Source organism: Trachemys scripta, chromosome 3, assembly GCF_013100865.1.
Source record: "Trachemys scripta elegans isolate TJP31775 chromosome 3, CAS_Tse_1.0, whole genome shotgun sequence".
In the NCBI taxonomy this organism is placed as follows: Eukaryota; Metazoa; Chordata; order Testudines; family Emydidae; genus Trachemys; species Trachemys scripta.
In genome coordinates this window covers 31,281,502-31,307,255 of record NC_048300.1, presented here as the reverse complement: position 1 = coordinate 31,307,255, position 25,754 = coordinate 31,281,502, and the positions used below count along the sequence as shown (strand labels likewise).

General features: G+C 43.0%; 1 protein-coding gene across 7 annotated transcripts in view; it reads left to right on the top strand.

Moving 5' to 3' along the window:
* The window catches only part of ASB3 (ankyrin repeat and SOCS box containing 3), a 154,088-nt gene that overhangs the window by 49,089 nt on the left and 79,245 nt on the right, over positions 1-25,754 (top strand). For all 7 annotated transcript variants that reach the window (XR_004644956.1, XM_034764376.1, XM_034764374.1 and 4 more), the window contains one exon: positions 1,735-1,893. Coding sequence is in view for 6 of the 7 variants with exons in the window: in XM_034764376.1 (XP_034620267.1) it covers positions 1,735-1,893 (159 nt within the window). In the remaining variant the exon portion in view is untranslated. The remainder of the gene's footprint in view (positions 1-1,734; positions 1,894-25,754) is intronic.

Here is a 25,754-nt window from a genome sequence, read left to right as displayed (position 1 = left end):
TTCACGGCTATCCATCAGCTGCATAAGGGTACAATTTACAGCAAAATCAGCTCATGATCCTCTCAGGGTCACACCCTACTGTTTCCCACCCTACTGTTGCTAGATTCTTCAGGGACCTCACTCATGTTTCCCACAGTCTGGGAGCTTCCTCCTTCCTGGAACATCAGTATCATTTTAGTTGGTTTAATGGGGACCCCTTTTGAGCCCTGAGCAGCTTGCTCTTCACACCATTTATCTATTAAAACTGCCTTTTTAGTTGCTATGCATCAGTACAAAAGGGTAGGGGAAATTCAGGTCCTCATGGGTAGTCTTCCTTACATTCTTACATAAAGACAGTGACTCACCCTAAGTTCTTACCAAAAATGATCTCAGATTGTCATTTAAATTATGTGATTCACCTGCTGCTTGTCTTTCCCAAGCCTCACTCAAACCAAGGGGAAGCCAAACTGGACCCCTTAGTGTGGTTAATGCTCTCTTATATTACTTAAGCAGAAAAGACCCTTCAGGAATTCGCCAGGCTATTTGTAGCATTTCCAGATAGGGTGAATAGTCAGACAATAGCTATCCAAAGATTGTCTAGATCAGTGTTTCTCAACCTTTTTGATACCAGGGACTGGCTTGCTGTGTCAGAGAGATCTTGGGGACTGGCGCTTGTCCACAGACTTGTCATTGAGAAACATTGGTCTAAATCAGTACGGCAGTGTTAGTGTCAAACTTTCTAAAGGGTCACAGTGAGCTTTCCCACTAACCTACTGGGTTGCAATGCCACTCACCCAAATTCGGCCTGGCTGCCCCTCCATCTGATGGCATTGTGACTTGGCACAGCAGGTCACAGTGCCCACCAGCACTCTGATGCTGAAGCTGAGAATTACTGCCTGGAAACTTTGCAAATATTTAGAAGTATGTGCTTTTAAAAGGTTTCCTAGCCTGTGCACGGTTAGACAGCAGAATCAAAGGCCTGATTCCTTTATTGAGATCAATATATTAATGGCCCCAGTTCCACCTAGATTACACTGGAACATCCCACTTTATAAATGAGGGGGATGGAAGACTCCAAGTTTTAAAAAATAATAAAATTGGCGGGAGGGAGGGCTGATTGAAAAAAAGTTGAGATCCCCTGGCCTAGACTGTATTAAATCATGCTGCGCGATAGGTAGTTTAGATCCACCCATGCTAGTTAGAATCCATTCCAACAGGGCTCAGGCAGCCTCTGCAGGTTCTTTGAAAAGGATCCCTATTTTATATTTTCAGGGCAGCTATGTGGGATGCAGTTTACACTTGCAGCCAACACTATTCCTCAGTTGAAACCTCAAAAATCTGATGCCTGCCTTGGCCAAGCTGTCCTGCAGTCATTATTTAAATAGGACTTCTAATACCAACCTCCTGACCATGAGGTCTTGCTAGTCATCAGAAGTCGAATCCATGTGGACAATCACTCAGAGAAGAAAGAACAGTTACTTACCTTACAATAACTTTGGTTCTAGAGAGGTATTGTCTGCATGGATTCTACAACCTGCCCTTGTTCTCTGCTACCATGGAGTCATATACCATCTGGATTGTGTCTTGGTGAAAGAACTAAAGGATGGTGGAGCCTGCTTCACCCTTTGTGCCCTTGGGTGGGGGTTATGAGGGGATCCAAGGCACAGGAATCCTGTAAGGTAAGTGACTGTCCTTTTTAGAATTTCATGTTAGAAAAATCTTTTTTAATTCTTTTTTAATTCTCCTTATTCTTAGCTCCATCTGATAACTACATAAAATCAAAGACATTTGAGGGTACATGTGCATTACATCTTTCTGCAAATAATGGATGTTTGGAAAGCATCAATGTTCTCTTGGAGGCAGGAGCTGAGACTAATGATGTTACTTATGAAGAAACTACTCCGCTATTCTTAGGTGATGTGTATTTATATATATATATATATATTTTCTTTTTAAATCAAAATCAAATATGTAGGAAAAAGTCATGGTATTACCCCACAATTCTTTCACTGTCCAGCAAGTTTCATGTTCTTTTGTGGCCTGTATAGTGGCATGCCTTTGATTCTGAGATGCAGACATTGCTGAAAACTTCTTTAACTTTTCTTCTATTCTATCTCAATGCATCTGATTCAAACAATGTTTTTAAAGGGAACCCACAAAGTGGAAAACTTTTTATTTTATCCCTTTTTGTTTCTTTGAAATATAAACAAAGACTGGAAGTTATATGACTTTTAAATGTAAGTCGTCTTTGTTTTGTTTTATTCCTGCCTACTCTTACATTAGAAATTCAGGTCTGTCCACTCTTGGTCTGTCCACTCTTACTCCTAGAAGACTTGTGCATGTTTATTTATACTATTAGCATACTGATATTTCTCGACTATGCTGGGGGTTGTTGAGAAAAAATTCCTGTCTTTAAATTGTTAACTTCAGTGCAGCTCCAAGCCAAAATCCTTACAGCTGCCAGCATTTTTAAACAACCTATTGATTAGAACTTTCATAAGCTGAGTTGGACAACATTGTATTAAAGAGTCATTGGCTGCGGGAGCCTTGTCTATGATAGTGCCCCTTCGGTCAATATTCGTCGTGGATCCCTGCTAGAGTTAGCAATGGCAGAACATTTTTGCTAAAAAAAATCCATACCATACACAAAGCCAGATGACTGGAGGACTAGTAAGACTTATGAGGTCATAGGAGTAGGAGAGCAAAACTTGAGCAACTGACAAGGGAATTTTTTAGTCAGCCCTTTTAAAAACATTTTATTTTATTTTATTTTATTTTATTTTATGTTTACACTACCTAACTCAAATGCCTGATAAGTAATTGGGAGGAAATATTTCTCTTTGTAAAAGGTTCTGCAAATTCACTTCTTCAGTTGAGAGCTGTTCCTATTCCAGTCTGCCACAGAGTCCTGCAGAAAAACACAGAAGAGAGAGCTTGATATTCTTGATCTTTCTAAGTTTAGGAAAAAGCTCATCCCTAAAGGGGGTCTTCAGCCATACCTTGCAATCTACAACCATGATTTCACCCTCTTTAGATTATTATTATTACTCACAGTCACAGCTCACATACCTCTTCAGTCTCCACATGGAACATGCAACCTTAACTCTGACCACAAACATCAGCTATTGAAAAAACATAACATCCCATACTCCTTCACTTACATCAGCTAAATCAAACAATTAGAAATATTACAAATGGAAACTTCCCAAAATGATAAACAGTATTACAGACTGTTTCCACTTAAAACAATTCTTTCCATTTACCATACTGTAACACAACACTTAAATATAGCTCTCAATTTAAAAAAACTCCATTGTCATGCACACTAACCAGCTACTTCCACAAACATCAATTCAACATTCTGAACAATTGTAAATCATCCATTTTAAACCAGTCAACATGTTGCAGTTAAAAGTTGCATGTTTTGTGTGGAAGTGGAGGATGGAGGCACTTATGCTATGATGTGGGTGTGGCAACATGGAGAAGGTGAAATCATGGCTATAAATTGCCAGGGATAGTTGAAGTTTCAGGGTTCGATCCTGCACCATTGAAGTCAGGAACAGGGTCAGACCATTAACAAGGGATTTCCTGGATTTTCATGTTTGTATTGGTGGAATATGAACCTGAACAACTGTTACTAATTATTTTTCGTGAAGATATTTGTTTTATTTATATTCCTCAATCAGTCTGGGATATGTTTTCCTCTGAATCAGAGATTTTTTTTTGCCTACTTTCATCAATATTGAAAATTGTGGAAGATTTGACATTTGCAAGCAGTGATAATTTATTCATACTTCATTTTTTCCTGCCATCTTTTGTTGTTTTGCTTTTCTGTATATCATTGGTTTCTTTATTTTGCTTGTGTTAATTGTAAATTCCATTCTTCAAATGATGCACACTTGGAGGGAAATCTTATTATCTCTTGAAAGTAGTTATACATATAAATTCCTTCTGCATTTGTAAGAGAATCAAATTGTTCACATACTGAAGGGAGTAATTTTTTTCCCCAGTTGGCATTGAATGCTCTAAAAAGGTTATGGTTTTAGTAAACAATGTCTGTGCAGTGTCAATACCACAGAAATAAATAAACCTTTACTCGTGTAAAATGATTGGTTTTCTCCTGTGTTTTGAAATATTAAAGATTATTTTTGACTTTATAACCCTGTAGAGTGTTTTAGTGGTCTTCTGGGGTAAAAAATTGCCAATGCACTTGTCAGGGTTCCTTCCCCACTCTGAACTCTGGGGTACAGATGTGGGGACCCGCATGAAAGACCCCCTAAGCTTATTTTTACCAGCTTAGGTTAGAACTTTCCCAAGGCACAGGTTCCACCTTGTCCTCGATTGCTGCCACCACCAACTGATTTAAGCAAACATTCAGGGAGGGCCACTTGGAGCCCTACCTCCCCCCAAAATATCCCCCCAAGTCCCTACACCCCCTTTCCTGGGGAGGCTTGAGAATAATATCCTAACCAATTGGTTACAAAGTGAGCACAGATCGACCCCCCACCCGGGTCTTTAGGACACTGAAAAACAATCAGGTTCTTAAAAGAAGTTTATTTTAAAAAATGATAAAAGAATCACCTCTGTAAAATCAGGATGGAAGATAACTTTACAGGGTAACAAAAAGATTCCAAACACAGAGGATTTCCCCTCTAGGCAAAACTTTAAAGTTACAAAAACAGGGATAAACCTCCCTCTTAGCACAGGGAAAATTCACAAGCTAAAACAAAAGCTAATCTAATGCATTTCTTTGCTATTGCTTACTATTTCTGCAATACTAGATGCTTAGTCCAGATATGGCTTAGGGAGATGTATTTGCTCAGCCCTGGTTCCTTTGCTGACTCTGAGAGAACAAAAACAAAGACACAAACAAAAACCTTCCCCCACAGATTTGAAAGTATCTTCTCCCCTTATTGGTCCTTTTGGACAGGTGCCAACCAGGTTATCTGAGTTTCTTAACCCTTTACAGGTAAAAGAGGAATTAACCCTTTACAGGGTAAAGAGGGATTTTATGCTTCCTTTAGCTGTATGTTTATGACAGCACTGAATTGTAAATTCTCACAGGATTTGGAGGACGAATATTTTTCAGGTTTGTCGTACATACATTAATTTAACAAGATGTAAGTTTGTTCATCACTTGTGAGTCAGCATCAATTATCGCTATGCTCAAATACTCTTCTCTGATAAAATGGATGTAACTCGAATTACAGGAGATTTGCCATAATTGGACCTCTAAAGTCTAATTTGTTGTTTTATAGCCAGTTATTCGAGTTGGATAAGTTAAAAGCCTTATTGCCTGTTAGTTGATTCTGGAACCAGGTTTTTAAAATTGTCAGAAGGCTGAGGCTTTTCATCCCTATTACAATCTGTGTATGTTTAGTTATATTATTAGCATACTAATTAGAAAAATAATTTAGTATTCTGAGGCATTTCTTAGGAATACATGCAAATGAAGAAGTGGTTAAAATAACATCATTAGAACTTAATAAACACAATATTGTTTGGCAGGTGAGTACTTGTATTGAACTAAGGAAAATATAAAGTTATATAGTATGTTTAAATAACTTCATACTTGGTCAGGGAATGTATCACTTGATGTTTACCTGTTCTGTTCATACCCTCTGGGGCACCTGGCATTGGCCACTGTCGGAAGACAGGATACTGGGCTAGATGGACCTTTGGTCTGACCCAGTATGGCCGGTCTTATGTTCTTATGGTCTCATACTAACATGTAAAAGCATCTGCCTTAACTTTGCATTGCCCAAACAAGGGCAGCTAAGGTCACCAAACTGTTGTTTAAACATAATTTTGTGTGAAATTGTCTGCATACTTGGGATAAACGTGTTAAAGATTAATTTTATATCTATATCTAGACTTTTTAAAGGAACGTTATTGACCTGATTAAATATCTGTATTGTCGTGCATACTCTTTACCCAATCAAACAAAGCTCTGTTTGGTAGATGAGCATTTACCCAACAGAGTATACCTTAATCATAATTAGTTTGCTTTTAAAATAGGTATTTAACTCAATAGGTGTCATAGTTGTTAATTATGTTAGTCTGGCTATACCCAATGTGTGGAAAATTTCCTAATGAAGCAAAATGGAATCAAAATATCTGGGGGGCTGGAGAGGTGTCTGTTTTGAAAAATACTGTGAGCTTAAGGGATCTTAAAGAAAACTTGGTCCAGGAAGTACCTACTGTTAGGGCACATAATGTGAAAGTCCTGAGTAAATTTCTTAATGGATGCAGGCACCTCTCAATGCTTCCTTTTTAAAAAGACAAAATGCAGAGTACACCAGGCATTGACTATTTATAAGCCTATTTCTTTTCTTTTCTTTTTTTTTTTTTACAACTAAGTCACTTATTCACTTAAAAATAATTGGGGGAAAAAATCTTTGAGGCCTTCTGATACTATGATGATGAAAATAGTATAAATGATTAGGTATGTTAAATTGGACCAAAGGATAGGCTTGAGGATTCATAGTGACTAGATTAAAAAATAAAAAAGGTTAGATTTGGATGAAGTTCAAAATCTCTCTCAGATTATATTGGACCACAGCAAGACTACAAATTAAAGATATGGAACAGCCATTTGTTGGAGACATTCCAAGTACTAGAAGTTGTAGGCACTCATCAAGTGTGAAGAGCTTGTGCGTTAACATTCCAAAGAGAATTAAATCAACAGAGAAACTCTATTGGTCATTTACCATATGTTTACTATTAGACTGATGAGCATTCAAAGGCATTCTTTTATGATACTACAAAGCATGTCCTGTTAAGTTAGTTTGTTGCAAAAATGGAGGGACTGGTAAATAAACATGATGGTACTACATATGAAAAAGCAAATTTGGATCATAAAATAGAACAGATTTAGGGAAGAGCCTTTCCTGAACCCTTATGCCTGCCCAAAGTCCCTTAAAATCAGTGGAGTTCTATATGAGCATAAGTATTAATTCATGTGGATCACACCAAATGGTTGAGGCTCAGGCAATGAAAATGACACACACAAATCCTTATGCAATGTTCCTTAAATAAACTCACTCTGCATAAACAACAAGGAGTCTGGTAGCACCTTAAAGACCAACAGATTTATTTGGGCATGAGCTTTCGTGGGTATTGTGAACTAAAAATAGATCTCGCTTCTCTTTTCAAAACACACAATTTTTATTCCATGTTATAGAGTTATTTTCTTTAAAACTTTCCTTTTTAAAGATTATGCTTTCAAAATAATTCCAGTGCACACACGCATCTGAACAACTTTTGTGTATTTAGTTGTTTGTGTATATAATGTGCTAGAGAGTTGCCATCTCTGTTGCATCGGACACTGAAAGTCCTCTTGTTATGTAATCATAGAGTCATAGAATTTAAGGCCAGAAGAGATTACTAGATCATCTAGTCTGATCTCCTATATATCACAGACCACCAATGCCCCAGCCAGCATCTGCACAATAAACTCAACAATGGACATGAGACCAAAGTAAATGAGATCCACAGAAGACTACAGGGAGAGAATAGGAGGGACCAAGGTGCACCAGGCCCCTGCAATGCCAGAGACATGATAAAGGAGATAGACCCAACTCACCTGATCTACACTCACATGCTGCAGAGCAGTGGCTCTCAACTTTTCCAGACTACTGTACCTCTTTCAGGAGTCTGATTTGTTTTGTGTACCCCCAGGTTTCAGCTCACTTAAAAACTACTTGCTTATAAAATCAGACATAAAAATATTAAAGTGTCACAGCATGTTATTACTGAAAGACTGCTTACTTTCTCATTTTTACCATATAATTATAAAATAAATGGATTGGAATATAAATATTGTACTTACCTTTCAGTGTATAGTATATAGAGCAGCATAAATAAGTCATTATTTATATACAATTTTAGTTTGTACTGACTTTGGTAGTGCTTTTAGGTAGCTGATTGTAAAACTAGGCAAATATCTAGAGGAGTTAATGTACCCCCTTGGAAGATCTCTGCATGCCTCCAGGGGTACGCGTACCCCTGGTTGAGAACTACTGCTGCAGAGGAAGGCAAAAAACCCCAAGGTCACTGCCAATCTGACATGGAGGAATTCCTTCCTGACCTTACATATGGCGATCAGTTAGACCTTGGGGATATGAGCAAGAATCTGAGAGAGAGCGAGAGAGAATGCTCGGTGCCACCTCAGAGCCCTGGCCCACCCCACCAAATGTCCCCTCTCCAGTCATGGCCATCCCTGATGCTTCAAAGGAAGGAGGTGAAAAAACGTCCCCAAATACATTTGAGAGGCAGGGGAGGAAATGCCGTCCTGATGCCTGCTGGTGACCAGTTGAAACCCCGAAGCATGAGCTTTAGGAATGTTAGATAGAAATCAGAAGGGATTCCCAGGGCTGTTGAGCCCTGTCCCCCGCCATCACAAGTAATTGCACTAATACATTTATCCATCTCTCTGTTAAAACTAATTTAAGTTGTTTGCCCCCTCAACTCCAATTGGGAGGCTGTTCCAGTACTTCACCTGTCTGATGGTTAGAAACCTTCTTCTAATTTCTGTCTTGAATTTGTTCTTGAGTGAACATTGTCTTTTAGCTTAAATACTCTTCATCCTCCCTGGTATTTGCCCCCTAATGTATTTATAGAGAGCAATCATATCCCCTCTCAGCCTTCTTTCTGGGAGACTAAACAAGACAAGCTCTTCTAGTCTCATCTCATAAGAGAGGCCTTGCATTCCCTTGATTTTCGTAGTAGCTCTTCTCGGCACCTGTTCCAGTTTAAATTAATCTTTTTTGAACATGGGTGACCAGAATTGTTAACAGTACTCCAAATGAGGTCTTGTACAATGGCATTAACAGTCCTCTCTCTCTACTGGACATGCTTTGCCTAATATATCCAAGGATTGCATTTGCCTTTTTAAGAGTCACTTCACATTGGTGACTCTCAGTCATACTGTGATTGACCCACCCACCTACGTCTCTCTCCTCTGTTGCTTCCAGCTTGTATCAGAAATTCTTATTATTAGACCCTAAGTGTGCAAGACCTTGGAATTTATACTATTGAATTTCATTCCATTTTTGCCACTCCAGTCTTCAACTTCATCCAGGTCTTCCTGTATAATATTCTGATCCTCCTTTGTATTGACAATGCCTCCCAAATGTGTATCATCAGCAAATTTCATTAGCACACTCCTACTTTTTGAGCCAAGGCCATTAATAAAAAAAAATGCATAATATTGGTCTCAAGACTGATCCTTGAGGAACTCCTTTAGTAAGATCTCTCCAGTCTGATAATTCACCTTTCATCACAACCTGTTGCCTTCTCCCCTTTAGCCAATTCCTTATCCACTTTACAATTCTTGTACTAATCCCAATCTTCCCTAATTTAATTAATAATTTCCCATATGGCATTGTGTCAAATGCTTTACTGAAGTCCAAAGATATTAGATCTACTGACTTCCCTTATCTAAAAAATCAGTTATTTCCTCAAAGAAGGAAATCAGGTTAGCCTAGCGTGACTTTGGTAAACCCATGTTGCATTACATCCCCTTTATCATATGAATTTAATTATTCTTTCCTTCACAATTTGCTCTAAAATGTTGCATACTATCGAGGTCAGACTAACAGATCTATAATTGCCTGGATCACTGCACCCCCATTTTTAAAATGTATGTATGTATGACATCAGCTATTCTCCAGACATATGTACCACCCTTGAATAGATAATTTATTAAAAATCCTTGCTACTGGACTAGCAATCTCATGTACTGGTTCCTCAGTATTCTGGGATGGAAGTTATCTGGTCCTCTCAATTTGAGCGCATTAAATTCTTTAAACTTTTCTTCCACCTCAGAAGTAATTAATGTCCATATCTAGACATTAATTTCCATCAGCCATACAGCCATACAACATATGCACATGTTCCATATTATCATTGTTACTGAAAGCTGAGGTGCAGGGTTCATTTAGTTTTTGGGCCATACCTAGATAATGTGTAATCTCTTTCTTCCCATCAACACAAGAACATAAGAATGGCCATACTAATGATCAGACCAATGGTCCATCTAGCCCAGTACCCTGTCTCCTAAGAGTGGCTAATGCCAGGTGCTCCAGAGGGAATGAACAGAACAGGCAATCACCGAGTGATCCATCCACCATCATCCACTCCCAGCCTCTGACAGTCAGAGGCTAAGGACACCCAGAGTGTGGGACTGCATCCCAGACTGTCTTTGTTAATAGCCATTGATGGACTTATCCTCCCTGAATTTATCTAATTCTTTGCTGAACCTCATTAGAGTTTTGGCCTTCACAAAACATTCCCTGGCAACAAGTTTCACAGGTTGACTGCACGTTGTGTGATGAAACACTTCCTTTTGTTTGTTTTAAACTGGCAGCTGTTTATTACGCTGCATAGCAGCCCAACCTCATCCTTTCTTATACTCTATTTATTTATATAATTAAAAACCCTCTTTATTATTTATATTAGTTTCCTTGGCAAAACCTAATTCAGCTTGACTTGTAGCAATTCTCACTTTATTCTCACATTTTCTAACTTCCACAATATCGATTTCTTTGCTAATCAACCCCTTTTTCCATTTCCTATAGGCACTTTATTTACTTTTAATTACCTTTTCAAGGTGATCCTTCATCCAGCTGGGTCTGGAGTCTTTCCCTATAAACTTCCCCCTTTCTTAGGATGCAAATTTCAGATAGTATTTATAAAGTTGAAGAAGTTCCAAGCTTCCTCCTCATTTAAGTCCATGAGCTCTTCAGTCCAGCTGACTTCTTTAACGAATCTTTTAATTTCCCAAAATCTGTCCTTTTGAAATAAAAAATCATAGTTGACAACCTGGTTTTGATTATTCTTCCATTTAATTTAAACTGAGTCAACTCATGGTCTCTCAATCCAAGGTTATTTTCTACTATCAGCTCTTCTATGATATCCTTGCTACTTACTAAAACCATGTCTAAAAATGCATCACTTCTTGTTGATTCAGTGACAATTTGATGAAGAAACTGTTATTTATTATATCCAAGAATAACTGGGTCCTACCAGTATCAGTAGCATTTATTTTCCAGTCTGTATGCAGTAATTTAGTCTCCCATTATAACACAATTCCCCGAAGTAATTCTCTCTCTAATAATATGAATATTAAAGAGATCACTATCCACATCTGAGTCTGATCCTGGGGCTCTGTAGCACTCTCCCAATAGAACCTCTTTTACAATCCTTCCCCAAAGTGATTTTGACCCAACAGATTCTGTTTTGTCCATACTATCACTTTTTATTTCTTTACAGTTTATTGCTTTGTTGATGAACACCTCTACCCCATGAACTTTACTTTTATTCGTATCTCTTCTAAACAGTGCATACCCTTCAATACCTGTATTCCAGTCATGAATGCTATTTCACCATATTTCTGTAATCCCTAAAATTTCTGGTTTGACCTCCTGCACCAGGAGTTCCAGTTTCTCCATTTTGTTGCCCAGATTCCTTGCATTTGTGTACAAGTATTTCAGATGCTTCCCTCAGACGACACTCACTTTTCTGGTTTGTAATATTCCATTATCCCTTACTAATCTTCATTTAGCTGATTTTTTTTGCTCTTGTGTGTTGAAGCCTGGTGTGGAAATTTCACGAGTCTTTCTTAACCTTCTCCCCTCATCTCCTAATTTAAATCTCTTATCAGTCATGCCAGCCTTGATCCAGAAGATTAATACCCCAGGTTACAAAGTGGAGCCCATCAGTTGAGATGCCTTCTTTCCAAAAATGCCTCCCAGTGGTTTTACAGCATACTGTACAGCATACCATTCTGCATTTTCAGATATATGGGGATTTAAATCAGTTTAGGAATATGTTTCATTATTGTATGATAAACCTTTCTCATAGCACTATCTTTGAGCCATCTGTTGATCTTCATTATCGCGTTACGTCTTTATCCACCTTCTCTAGGGACCAGAAATATTCCACTGAAAATCACCTGAGCTTCCATTTCTTTAAGCATCTTACCAAGCTGAGCATAGACATCCTTGATCCATTCCATTGGGAATCTAGCAGTGTCTTTCATCCTGACATGCAGCACAATCGGTGGATTTTTCCCCACTTCCTTCGGGATCAATCATAGAATATCAGGGTTGGAAGAGACCTCAGGAGGTCATCTAGTCCAACCTCCTGCTCAAAGCAGGACCAACCCCCACATTGGTCCTCTGTAGCCTTATGTCCACATCTCATATCTTTGCTCCTGGCAGACATTACATCTTACATTCTCTGGATCCATTCTGGTGACAGGCCAATTCTTCTAAATATGGAGATCCCAATCACATAGACCTGTCTCTTCCTGGTGTTGGTATGAATCTGTTTTAAGTCCTCTCTCACAGTCCTCTGAACATCATCCTCATTTTTCCTTAGGCTTTAGTCCATGTTTATTTCCATAATCTCTTCCTCTTTTTTGCAGGCACTGGCTTCCATTCTTTTCTTCCTCACCACACCATTTTCTGCCTGTTTCTCCTCCTCATTCCTTAGTGCAGCAAACCTGTTACTCAATTTAATTTCACTACCACTATCTAGTCTCTTCTGCCTTGTGCTTGTGGTTATATTCTTCCATGGATCAGCCTCCTCTTCTGGCAGAATGCCCTCTAGATCCTTTTGTTTGGCAGGTTTCCACAAATCTTGAGTTGTCTGTATCACCTCCTCACTCCTCTCCTGCATCATATTTTCAAATCCCAGTCTGACTGCCATCATTGTCTCCAACTGTATCTCTAATCCTTGAAACTTCTCTGCCATGAGCTCTACCAGATGACATTTCATGCATAAGTAGCTTCCATCAGATATCCCCTCAAGGATGATGAACTTCCTGCAGCTTCTTCATCCAAACATCATCTTTCTCTCCTCTCCTCTCCTCTCCTCCTTGGGGAGCCATCATTATCTTCTAAAGCCCTATTCTTAGTAAAGAAGAAAGGGGAGGAAAAAATCCCAAACTCCCACTTACAAATGCCCACAGAAACTCTGCTGTTAGATGTTCGTTAATGAATAGTAACGCACGGGGGGAACTAATTTATGTTTGAAAGAGTACTTCAGTCTCCATTCCCATTCAATTTTTCCCCTTCATTGCTGGGGCTACCAGAACAATGCTAGCCAGCTCCTTTTGTAATGGGATGGCAATATGATGTAGCTGCAAAAAGGCTAATATAATTCTGGGGTGTATTCACAGGAGTGTTGCATGTAAGACACGGGAAGTAATTGTCCCGCTGTGCTCCGCACTGGTGATGTCTCAGCTTGAGTACTATATCCACACTTTAGGAAAGATGTGGACAAATTGGGGAGAGTCTAGAAGACAATAACAAAAACGATAAAAGGTTTAGAAAACCTGACCTATGAGGGAAGGGTTAAAAAAAACTGAGCATGTTTAGTCTTAAGAAAGGAAGACTGAGCAGGTACCAGATAAGTCTTCAAATATGTCAATGGCTGTTATAAAGAGACTGGTGATCAGTTGTTTTCCAGGTCCACTGAAGGTAGGACAAGAAGTAATGAGCTTAATCTGCGGTGAGGGAGATTTAGGTTAGATATTGGGAAAAACTTTCTAACTAAAGGTAGTTAAGTTCTGGAATAGGCTTCCAAGGTAGGCTATGGATTCCCCATCATTGGAAGTTTCTAAAAACAGATTGGACAAATGGATTGTCTAAGTTTACTTGGTCCTGTCACAGTGCAGGGGGCTGGACTTGATGACTTCTCGACGTCCCTTACAGCCCTACATTTCTTTGATTTTTTTTTGAATATTTTTCTGTCAGAAAATGGACTGCATTTTTCATATATACAATTGAACAGCTGGTAACAAGTGACCTAGGCAAGAAAGGCCAGAGCCTCTATCCTGTTAGCCCTTGAGGTACCCATGTAATGCAAATGTGGCCAAAAGTTTAAAAATATAGGGGGAAAATTATTCCTAGACAAAGTGGTAGTATGTCACCTCAGAGCAGATTTTACTGGCAGATTATGAAAGCTTGAGTAGAGGGCCTTTATAATAGAAGTGCTGACTATTAATATTAAGATACCTGAGGCAATGACATAAAATAGCTGAATAAAATAATAACTAAACTTATAATAACCTGTAGTTTTGAGAATTTTCTTTCAATGCCACCAGATGTCAGTGTTACCAAAGGACCAGAAAAATACTGCAGTGGATTAAAATAGCTTTCATTAAGGTGTGTTCTTTTGAAGAAAAAAAAAAAAAAAAAAGCAATTCATTTTGACAATGATAAATAAAGTAGATGTTTTCTTCAGAAAAATATGTATTTGTAACCTCTACTGCACATTAGATGTTTTCTCTATGCAAAAACTTGTGTGCCTAGGATTCTGTACTGAAGATTTTTATGTGCTTATTACATATATGGATAAAACCCAAGCATAGTAAACGGCAAATATGTGAAATTAACAATGATTGGTACCTACACCACAGAAATCATAGATCTTCTATAAATATTAAGATAAACTGTTGCGAAACAGTACAGCACTTCACACTACAGTCTTGCTGTATTTTCTCAGCAATGTTTATCAAAACCTGGCATTCTAGATGAGACAATGTTTCTGATACATTGACTTAAAATTCTGTTTCCTGTAGTGTAAAATTGAAATATAATGCATCTTTTTAGCTTTTTGCACTCTTTGGGGTATTCTCAATGAGAATTTTCCTGAACAGTGTTCCCCAGGACATGTTTTGTTTGCTTGTGTGGTCTAAACAGATAAATCATTTTTATTTTCTTCAGTGGTCTTTTTTTGTATTTGATACTGAAAAAATCTTAAATATGTTGATAGATTTTCTGTTTAACATTCATATGTGTGGGATATGGTGCTGGATATAGTACAGGTATATGTGGGGTTCAGAAAAGGGAGACTTTACACACATTAAGGAGTTACAGCATCAAGGTAACTGGAGATGTGGAAGCTTTAGTGTTTGTGACGTGATCAGAATCTCTTTGTGTATTAGTTAATTTTGCTTTGTTATATTTCTTGGATCATATAATTTTTTTTTTAAATTTGAGAGACTGACAAATATCTGTTGTCTGAGAAAGGTGGCAGTTGAATAAAGGGGAGCAAAATTGTACTCAGTCTATTTAGGTATATTTTCAGGACAGGAGATTGCTCCCATAAGATTTTACTGTACAGCATACCATTCTGCATTTTTAGATATATGGGGATTTAAATCAGTTTAGGAATACGTTTAATTATTGTATGATAAAATGTGGCATTGGAGATGGCTGAACTTATCAGAAGCCAGACACTATTTAATGTACAATGGATTTTTTAGTTTATTTGTATACTACAGTCATATTTTAAAAAGCTATGATATCTGCAGTTCAATTGAAGGGTTATTTTTAAATACTTCTTTGGTTCAGTGCTGGTTTAAGATAAAAGATATAAATACAAAGAGCAAATACATTTTGATATTAATTGTGAAAGGCATTTTCAAAATTGTTCATTTCTCCAGTGAGGGTGGAACTTTCAAAAGCACATGGGGGAGTTAGAGGAACAACTTCCATTAAATTTCCTTTAGGTGCTTTTGAAAATCCCATAGTAAATATCTGCCTACAAATATAAGTTTCAACAGTGTTTATGAGTGGGCACAGAATTCTTCAGCTTTTGTTTTTTATTTACAAAGCTTCAGAAGGGGCAGCAGAACCTGTAGCTTTTCAGATAAAATAGTTAAATTCTCATTCATATCCAGTTGCGTGATGGAAGGCAGGGGAGAGGAAAAATATATTAATCTCTGGGTTCTGTGTATGGTGTTTACTACTGTACATCTGCATTGAGTTTTTGGTTTCTGTGTTTGCATTGGTTTGATCCATTCATGAGTTCCAGTCAGGTTTTTCCTTCACATAGTTTCCCCACCACAACTTCTAGATGGATTGCATGGGCAGGTGTATAGTCCCTGCAACTGAGTCAGTTAAAGGACCAATTAGCATAGGAGGATTGGGTATGTATTTGGTGTGATTTATGAACATGTGAGGAACTGTTCCTTCTGTGAATTCCAAACGAGCCAGTCATTAGAGGCTGATGGAAGGTTGGTTAGGCACACAAGGATCTGAGGTTTCTGTATGTGGGAGTGGAGGCCTACAAGTTAGTATGCATCATTGGGCCTTGTGATGCTCTCTGATGGTGCACCGGGGCAGGACCATGGGTTCCCAAATTCAGGGTCAAGTCAAAGGGAAAGAGGTGGAGGCAGTTCCCGTCTCTACAGGGAGTTTGCCAGGATGCCTAACCTTTGGGCATCTGTTGTTGTTAGCTTGTTATTGATAAAGTTTCGGGCAGTTCAGGCAAATTCCTGAAGAATTTATTATGTATCTTCCTTCCCCTTTGTCCAGTCAAGTGAAGCTAAATTGTTTGACTCATCTCTCAGCATGCTATGTATTATATAATTACATTATACAGTCTTCATTTTTGTCATGGATTCTGTGCTTTCCATGATTTTCAAAGAATTTCTGACTCTGAACCCTTGACACTTTGGGATTTCTGCATATGAGAAGTAGATGCAATGGGTAAACTGTTGAGCTAAACTCATTGAGAAATTTTAATTAAGTCGAGTCAAACTTTGGATTGCATGGGGAATAGGAGCTCCTCAACAACATTGTGAAGCACAAACAATCTGACCAGTGAACTCTCAGTGAGAGCTTGAATTCCCATTGAGACGATGAAGTTTCTCCCTCATCTAAGTTCAAAAAGAGGAAAAATTCAATTCTGATATGACAAACTATTATTCAAATCTATTTGCTGTTACCACAGCATAAGAATAATACTTTGTTGACTAATACGAGCCATTAAAGTTGTCAAGGCTGATTCCCCACTCTGGCACTTTGACTGCAGAAGGTGGGGATCCGCAAGGATTCTAAAAATTAATACTTGCCACTCCAGGCTTGTATTAAACTCCCGAGATTATAGTTTTTTTCGGACCTTGGAGAGTAGATTCTGCCACCACCCAAGTGCAAAAACCCCTTTGAGAACCCAGGAAGGCGCACTTGGGAATTCCTTTATGTGGGGTACCCTCAAGCCCTTTCACCCCCACCTCCAGGGAAGAGCTGAGAAAGGAAACAGAGGAAATCAGCTGTTGCCACCAGCTAATTAAACTATGTGTACACAAACCTCTTAGGACACAAAATCCAATCCTGTTCTAAAAAAAAGGTAAATTTTATTGAAAACAGAAAGAAAGAAAATACATTTGAAAACTCAGGCTACTGCTAGATTTAAAAAACCCACTTACAATAATTAAGCATCAAGAAAAACCTTTTTGAGGTCCAGCTTAAAGGTTACAAGCAAAAGAAAAGCATTTGGGGTTAGCACAGAGGAGTCCACAAGCCATAAAGAAATAAAAAAATAAATAAACCTAATTGCGTCTTCCTGGACATTGCCTGATCTACTTACATATCTGGGGGTTTCAAGTGAGTAGTTTCTAGGTATGATTCAGATGATTTTTCATACCTGGACCCAAACTTCTTACAACATAGTTCCAGCCCTGGCTCTGCTTCTCCCCGAGAACAACAACAGAACAGATAAAGGGGAAGTTTTTTCCCCATTTTAAAAAGTTCTAGTCTTCCAATTGGCTCTTTTGGTCAGGTGCCCACTCCCTTCTTTTACCTATGCAGGGAGACTTTTTAACCCTTTACAGGTAAAGCAAGTAGAGAACAATTACTAAGAGAGATTTTATAGCTAACTGGCTGGCTGGGTGTCCATAAAAGGGAGCTACCGCCCCTTTCATTTATCACAAAAGTGTTACAGGATATGGAACCCTTTTGCCGGTGGGATTTGACAGCTCTTAATTATATTTTTAAGATAATGTGCTCTTCACAATGACCAGTCAATGGCTCTTCCTAAAAATTACTATGATTGAACAGCTATAACAACTTGCACTTCTGCAGTGTAGACGATCTGGAAGTACTTTATAGACTCTTTTCTCCAGCACAACTCTGAGGCATAGGTAAGTATTGTACCCATTTTATAGGTAAGTAAGCTGTGTCACAGAGATTGTAGTGATTATCTGTCCATCAGCACATCTTTGTCAATGGCTTAATGAGGGAAGTCTCTCTTTATATCTGTAATATTTGCAGAAGGAATACAGAAAATGACTGATTGGAAACAATTTATTTAGCAATGATCTAGTGTGAAAACCACTCTTGCAGTATAATTAGTGCACTTTGTTTTCTAGATTCTGGAAAATACAGTATATTCTGTTACATTTTCAGCTTATCTGTGTGTTTTCTCACTAGTCTTGTGTGGTTTTACAGAATTAATTTTCCCGTGTTGTTTTTATATGATAATGATATGTATTTATTTATCCACCTACTTATGGTTGTAAATCTACAAAGTAATTATAATAGACTCAGAGTGTTTTTTATTAATCCAGGTAACAACCAGCTAGAGAAGCTGAAGAACTGAGGCAAAGTCCAAAGAACTCTGATCCTCACCAACCTTTTTCATTGGGTATACTCAGCACTAGGGTAGGGAAATGAGCAGAGTTACTCTGCTTTGTGTTGGTGGCTGACACCCAGAAAAAAAATGTGGAAAAATCTTGTCAGTAATAGTGAGTCAGTTTGTCTATCATAAGTAGGGTTTTCCAAAGCTTAGATTTACTAATGAAAGGGAGTAGTAGTTAGAGGCATTAAAATCCATGTTTCCAAGAAGACAGTAGTTAAACTCCCAATTCATTGGGGCCAGAATTTCACCCAGTTGTATGCAGAGGGCACCTGAATATAGACATGTATAGAAAGGGATGGTGATAGAGTCACAGAGTTGTGTGGCCTTGAGTTTCTCCATCCTGTGAATCCCCAAGTTCTTCTTCGAGTGCTTGCTCATATCCATTCCATTAGGTGTGTGCGCGCCGCGTGCACGATCGTCGGAAGATTTTCTACCCTAGCAACACCGGCGGGTCGGCTGTGGAGCCCCCTAGAGTGGCGCCTTCATGGCGCTGAATATATACCCCAGCCGACCCGGCGCCCCCTCAGTTCCTTCTTACCGCCCCTGACGGTCGTTGGAACTGTGGAGCGCGGCATAGCTGTCCTCCACTCTCCCTAGCTTTGTTTGTTGTTCATAGTTGTAGTTATAGTTATAGTTCTAGCGTTTGTAGTTAAATAGTTAGTAGTTTCAAAGTTGTTATAGTTCTTATAATAGTCCAGGGGACTAAGGGGGTCGTCTCCCCCTTTCTCCCCTGACCGCGGGGCCGGGCTCATGCCCAACGCTCCCGGCTTTAAGCAGTGCGCCTCCTGCGCTAAGCCTATGCCCACGAGCGACCCGCACGACTCCTGTCTGAAGTGCCTGGGAGAGTCCCATCAAACAGATAAGTGCAAGATCTGTAAGGCCTTCAGACCAAGGACCAAGAAGGAGCGGGACTTTCGGCTCCGGCAACTCCTGATGGAGGCGGCACTTAGTCCGGACGCTCCATCTACAAGTCAGGCCCCGGCACCTAGTGCCTCGGTGCGCAGTGCCCCGGCGGCACCGGCCATGACGACCACGCGAGTGGTGTCGGACAAGCCTCCCCGGCACCGGACCTCGTCGGCACCGCAAGCACAGCAAGTGCCTCGACGCCGGTCATTATCCCCGGGGCATAAAAAAGCCCATAAGACGGGGACCTCCGCGCCGAAGACGCCGGCTCCCCCAGTGCCGGGGGTAGAGCCGCGTCCGCCGGTGGAGCACCGGAAACAGGTGCCTCCAGCACCGTCGACTCCGGCGCCGAGGCCGTTGAGTCCGGTGCAGATAGCGTCTCCACCGAGGCCGGCGGTGATACAGTGCCTCCCGTCGACTCCAGAGACCTTCACGGCGGCGAGAGACTTAATAGCTCTCACGGAGCCGGCACCGCCTCAACCACCGGCACCGACGGCACCGTTGACTCGCCCGGTCCAGTCGAGGGGGAAACCTGCATTGATGCGCCCTCCATCGCAAGGGCTGGAACCTCGGCACCGATCCAGGTCCCGAAGCAGGTCCCCACGCCGCTCGCAGTCCCGGCACCGAATATCGCCTCGGCACCGGTCGTACTCGCGGCCAAGATCTTCTTCGCGGCACCGCTCTACGTCTCGGCACCGCTATGATCGTCGGCACCGATCAACGTCGAGACGTAGTTCTCGGCACCGCTACGGTCGACGCTCGACGTCGAGAGGCCGCTCCCGGCACCGGGCATACTCCAGGTCCTCGTCGAGGTCCAGATCTGACTCCCGGCACCGACGAGGTCATCGGCACCGGTCGCGGTCCCAGCACCGATCGCCGGCACCGCGTAGAGATAGATCATCTCCGGACCGGCACCGTGCGGCACCGCAGCCCACGGGAATCGTCTCGATGCTCTCGGCACCGCCGTGGCCATCGAGATCGGTGTCCCACTCCTCGGAGGACCTCTCGAGATCGGCATATCCCCCTCAAGGGCAAGCCGAGGAACAGGACTTGGGCCATTGGCAGGAGATGACAGAGGACCATTCTCATGGCCCATCTCACTGGTCGTTCTGGACCCCGTGGGCGTACCACCAGGAGCAAGGGGCTCCAATACCCTCGACCTCTCGCTCGGGTCACTCCGTTAGAAGGGCCCCGGAGTCCACCATCTCTCGGCCTCCACCAGGGGACATGGAGGCTTCCGTGTCCACACCGCCTGACGCCCTGGACCCAGGCGCAGGTGATGCTCCGGCCCAGGAACAGGGAGACCAGGACCAGCCCTTGGATCCTGTTCCACCGGAGGCATCTTCCTCTTCTTCGCCGGACGAGGCAGTGGCGGGCACATCGTGCACAGGCCCACCTCCAATAGATCTTCGGGCTCACCAGGATCTTCTGCGCAGGATGGCCCGTAATATGGACCTGCAGGCGGAGGAGGTAGTGGAGGTGCACGACCCGATAGTGAATATCCTCGGAGCGGATGCCCCATCGAGGGTAGCGTTTCCCCTGATCCGCACGATACAAACCAATGCGGATACGATATGGCAAACTCCTGCCTCTATCCCACCCACAGCGAGAGGGGTGGAACGGAAATACTTTGTCCCGTCGAAGGACTACGGGTACTTGTATACCCACCCCCAACCGTGTTCACTGGTGGTGGCATCAGTGAACGCACGAGAGCGCCACGGCCAGCAGGCTGCAGCGCCTAAATCAAAAGAGGCTAAACGGCTCGATTTGTTTGGCCGTAAGGTTTACTCAGCCGGAGGGCTGCAACTTAGAGCAGCGAACCAACAGGCACTACTGAGCCGCTACAATTTTAACTCCTGGAACTCCATGGGGAAGTTTAAGGAGTTGATTCCCCAAGAGTCCAGGGAAGAGTTTGGAGCCATGGTAGAGGAGGGTAAGAAGGTGGCTCGGACCTCCTTGCAGGCCTCCTTGGACATAGCAGACTCGGCTGCGAGGACCATGGCTTCGGGTATCGCTATGCGGAGGATCTCCTGGCTTCAAGTTTCGGGTTTGCCTCCGGAGCTGCAGCAAACCCTACAAGATCTGCCCTTTGAGGGACATGGTTTGTTCTCAGACAAGACGGACTCTCGCCTGCAGAGCCTCAAGGACTCGAGAACAATCATGCGCTCCCTGGGGATGCATGTTGTGGGCCCTCAGCGCAGACCATTTAGGCCGCAGCCTCAGCGCTTCTACCCCCCCCCCGCCTCGTCAGAGACAAGACTCGGCCCGGAGGCGAGGTGGTAGGAGAAGGTGGACCGGCCCTCAACCCGGCCAGAACCAGGGGCCACCTAGACCACCTTCAGGCCCCAGACAAAACTTTTGAAGGTGCGGTTGAGGACGGCGCACCAGTCATCCCCCAGGATCCAGCCCCCTCCTTTCGGGATCGTCTCTCCCACTTCCACCATGCTTGGTCCCTTATAACTTCGGACCGTTGGGTCCTCCGCACGGTGGAAAGGGGATACGCTATCCAGTTTTCTTCTATCCCCCCCTCCCACCCCCCTTCCCCGTCCCTCTTCAGGGACCCTTCTCACGAGCAACTTCTTATACAGGAGGTTTCTACGCTCCTGGCCATGGGGGCCATAGAGGAGGTTCCGATAGAGTTAAGGGGCAGGGGATTTTATTCCCGTTACTTCCTGATCCCCAAGTCCAAAGGAGGTCTGCGGCCCATCTTGGACTTGCGCGGACTCAACAAATTCGTAGTAAAGTTGAAGTTCCGCATGGTCTCTTTGGGGGCCATTATCCCTTCCCTCGATCCTGGAGACTGGTTCGCCGCCCTCGACATGAAAGACGCATACTTTCACATCTCAATTTACCCACCTCACAGACGCTTCCTGCGATTCGTGGTAGACACGGGGCACTACCAATTTGCAGTCCTTCCCTTCGGCCTATCCTCGGCCCCAAGAGTGTTCACGAAATGTATGGCTGTCGTGGCAGCGTACCTTCGTCGGCAAGGGATACAGGTGTTCCCGTACCTAGACGACTGGCTGGTGCGCGGTCGCACCAAGGAGCAAGTTCAAGCTCACGTCCACAGAATAGTGCACACATTCAACGAGTTGGGCATCCTACTCAACAAGGACAAATCCACTCTAGAACCTACCCAGAGAATAGAATTCATCGGCGCAGTTCTAGACTCCAGGCGTGCACAAGCCATCCTGCCAGACAATCGCTTTGGCACCATCACGAACCTCATTCAAGGGCTCAAGGCCTTCCCAACTACCACGGTGAGGTCGTGCCTTACCCTGCTGGGTCACATGGCTTCCTGCACGTACGTAACCAGGCATGCCAGACTTCGGCTTCGCCCACTTCAAACCTGGGTGTCATCAATATACCGTCCACATCGGGACAGCCTGAACATGGTGGTCACGGTCCCGAACTCGGTCCTGGCCTCCCTCACCTGGTGGCTAGATCACAATGTGGTCTGCGAGGGGATGCCATTTCACGCCCCACAACCCTCTCTGCACCTGGTCACAGACGCGTCATCTCTGGGTTGGGGCGCCCATCTCAACGAACACCATACCCAGGGCCTGTGGACTGCACCCCAGTTAGCCCTGCACATCAATGTTCGGGAACTGATGGCGGTGTGCCTGGCGTGCCAGGCATTCCTCAATCTCCTACGTGGCCGCTGTGTGTTAGTTCTCATCGACAACACCACGGCCATGTTTTACATCAACAAGCAAGGAGGAGCACGTTCGTCAATTCTATGCCAAGAGGCCATTCGCCTGTGGGACTTCTGCATCGCCCACTCAATTCATCTCATGGCATCGTTCCTCCCTGGAGTCCAGAACACTCTAGCGGACCGACTCAGCAGGTCCTTCCAGACGCACGAGTGGTCTATCCGTCCGGACATCATACATTCCATCTTCCAGAAGTGGGGGTTTCCCCAGATAGACCTGTTTGCATCTCGAGACAACAGGAAGTGCCACGTGTTCTGCTCCCTACAAGGTCGAGCTCCGGGCTCCCTCTCGGATGCGTTTCTCCTTCCCTGGAAAGACCACCTGTTTTATGCCTTCCCTCCGTTTCCTCTGGTCCACAAGGTACTGCTCAAATTGCGCAGAGACCAGGCACAGGTAATTCTGATCGCTCCAGCGTGGCCGAGACAACATTGGTACACCACACTGTTGGAACTCTCGGTTCAGACACCGATCCCGCTTCCATTATGTCCGGATCTCATATCTCAGGACCACGGTCGGCTGCGTCACCCCGACCTGCAATCACTCCACCTCACAGCGTGGCTGCTCCATGGTTCACCCAGGCAGAGCAGCAGTGCTCGCACTCTGTCCAACAGATTCTGCTGAGCAGTAGGAAGCCCTCAACACGAACCACATACTTGGCCAAGTGGAAGCGGTTCTCCTGTTGGTGCGAACAACGAGCCACGTCCCCGTTGCAGGCACCCATTCCTCTCATATTGGAATATCTCCTCTCCCTAAAACAGCAAGGGTTGGCGATATCTTCAATCAGAGTTCACCTGGCTGCTATATCAGCCTTTCACCCGGGGGAACTCGCGTCCTCGGTATTCTCTAACCCGATGGTCGTTAGATTCCTCAAGGGCTTAGACCGGACGTACCCACAACAGCGTCAGCCCGTCCCGACGTGGGACCTTAATCTGGTTCTCTCCAAACTCACAGGTCCTCCATTCGAACCACTAGCCACCTGTTCACTTTTGTACCTGTCCTGGAAGACAGCCTTCCTCGTAGCCATCACCTCAGCAAGGCGAGTTTCTGAACTCAGGGCGCTTACATCCGAGCCCCCTTATACAGTTTTCCATAAGGATAAAGTGCAGCTTCGTCCACATCCTGCCTTTCTCCCTAAGGTGGTTTCTCCATTTCATATCAACCAGGACATATTTCTCCCGGTCTTTTATCCCAAACCACATGCCACTCGCCAGGATCAACGTTTGCATTCCCTGGACGTAAGAAGGGCCCTGGCCTTCTATATTGACCGCACAAAGCACTTTAGAAAGACGACGCAACTCTTCGTTGCAGTGGCCGACCGAATGAAAGGCTCACCGGTCTCCTCACAACGCCTATCCTCCTGGATTACGTCTTGCATCTGGACTTGCTATGACCTGGCAGGTGTCTCAGCACCGCACCTCACCGCTCACTCCACGAGGGCCCAAGCCTCCTCGACTGCTTTCCTGGCACATGTTCCAATCCAGGACATTTGTAGAGCGGCGGTTTGGTCATCAGTCCACACGTTTACAGCTCACTATGCACTAGTGCAGCAGTCCAGGGACGATGCTGCATTCGGATCAGCGGTTTTGCACACAGCAATGTCTCACTCCGACCCCACCACCTAAGTTGGGCTTGGGAGTCACCTAATGGAATGGATATGAGCAAGCACTCGAAGAAGAAAAGACGGTTACTCACCGTTGTAACTGTTGTTCTTCGAGATGTGTTGCTCATATCCATTCCAAACCCGCCCCCCGTCCCCACTGTCGGAGTAGCCGGCAAGAAGGAACTGAGGGGGCGCCGGGTCGGCTGAGGTATATATTCAGCGCCATGAAGGCGCCACTCTAGGGGGCTCCACAGCCGACCCGCCGGTGTTGCTAGGGTAGAAAATCTTCCGACGATCGTGCACGCGGCGCGCACACACCTAATGGAATGGATATGAGCAACACATCTCGAAGAACAACAGTTACAACGGTGAGTAACCGTCTTGTCCTTCCCTTGATAAGAACAATATGTAAGAAACTGAGTTTTCCCTCTGTTTATCTGGCCTTTTATACCACCTCTTATGAGTTTTTCTTCAGGAGAGGTGATCTGGGCTAAGAGAGTGGGATGGACAAGAAAAGATGAAGGGGTGAGTCCTCCCAATTGGAAAGCAATGGGAAATCAGCAATAGCTAATCACTGGGGGAAGATGAAGTTGTTATTTGTTAACAAATGGCATAAAAGGGCATAAACATTGCAACAGAGGGCTTGGGATTTATAGGTTCAGGAAACCATTACAGCTACTACTTGGCAGGCAGGGGTGAATTTGTAGGTAGATGGCCTGCAGCATGTCCACTTGCTGCAGAAGTTCGTCAACATGCTCACTAAAAACAGGCTGGTACTTTGCCTTTTTTTGTTTGCGTCTACTCAGGATAGGTAGGGTTCGAATAATAACCAAAAAAATAGTATGTAAGAATTTTTCCTTTTCATCTCTAAGTTCTGTTGCTGTATCACAAGCTTTCGTTAATAATATAAATATTAAAGAGAAATTATATATTTTCAGGTCATGGTTATTTTGTGATAAATGCATTAAAGTTAGCTAGGATGTTGCCACAAAGATTTAATAGTACAAAATGTAATGATGTGTCATTGATGATAAAAATCCATAAATAGTGTAACCAGGGTGCTTTATCTCCAGCGTAACATCATTATGTCTAAGAAAAATTGTCCTAAAATTGACAACCTACTA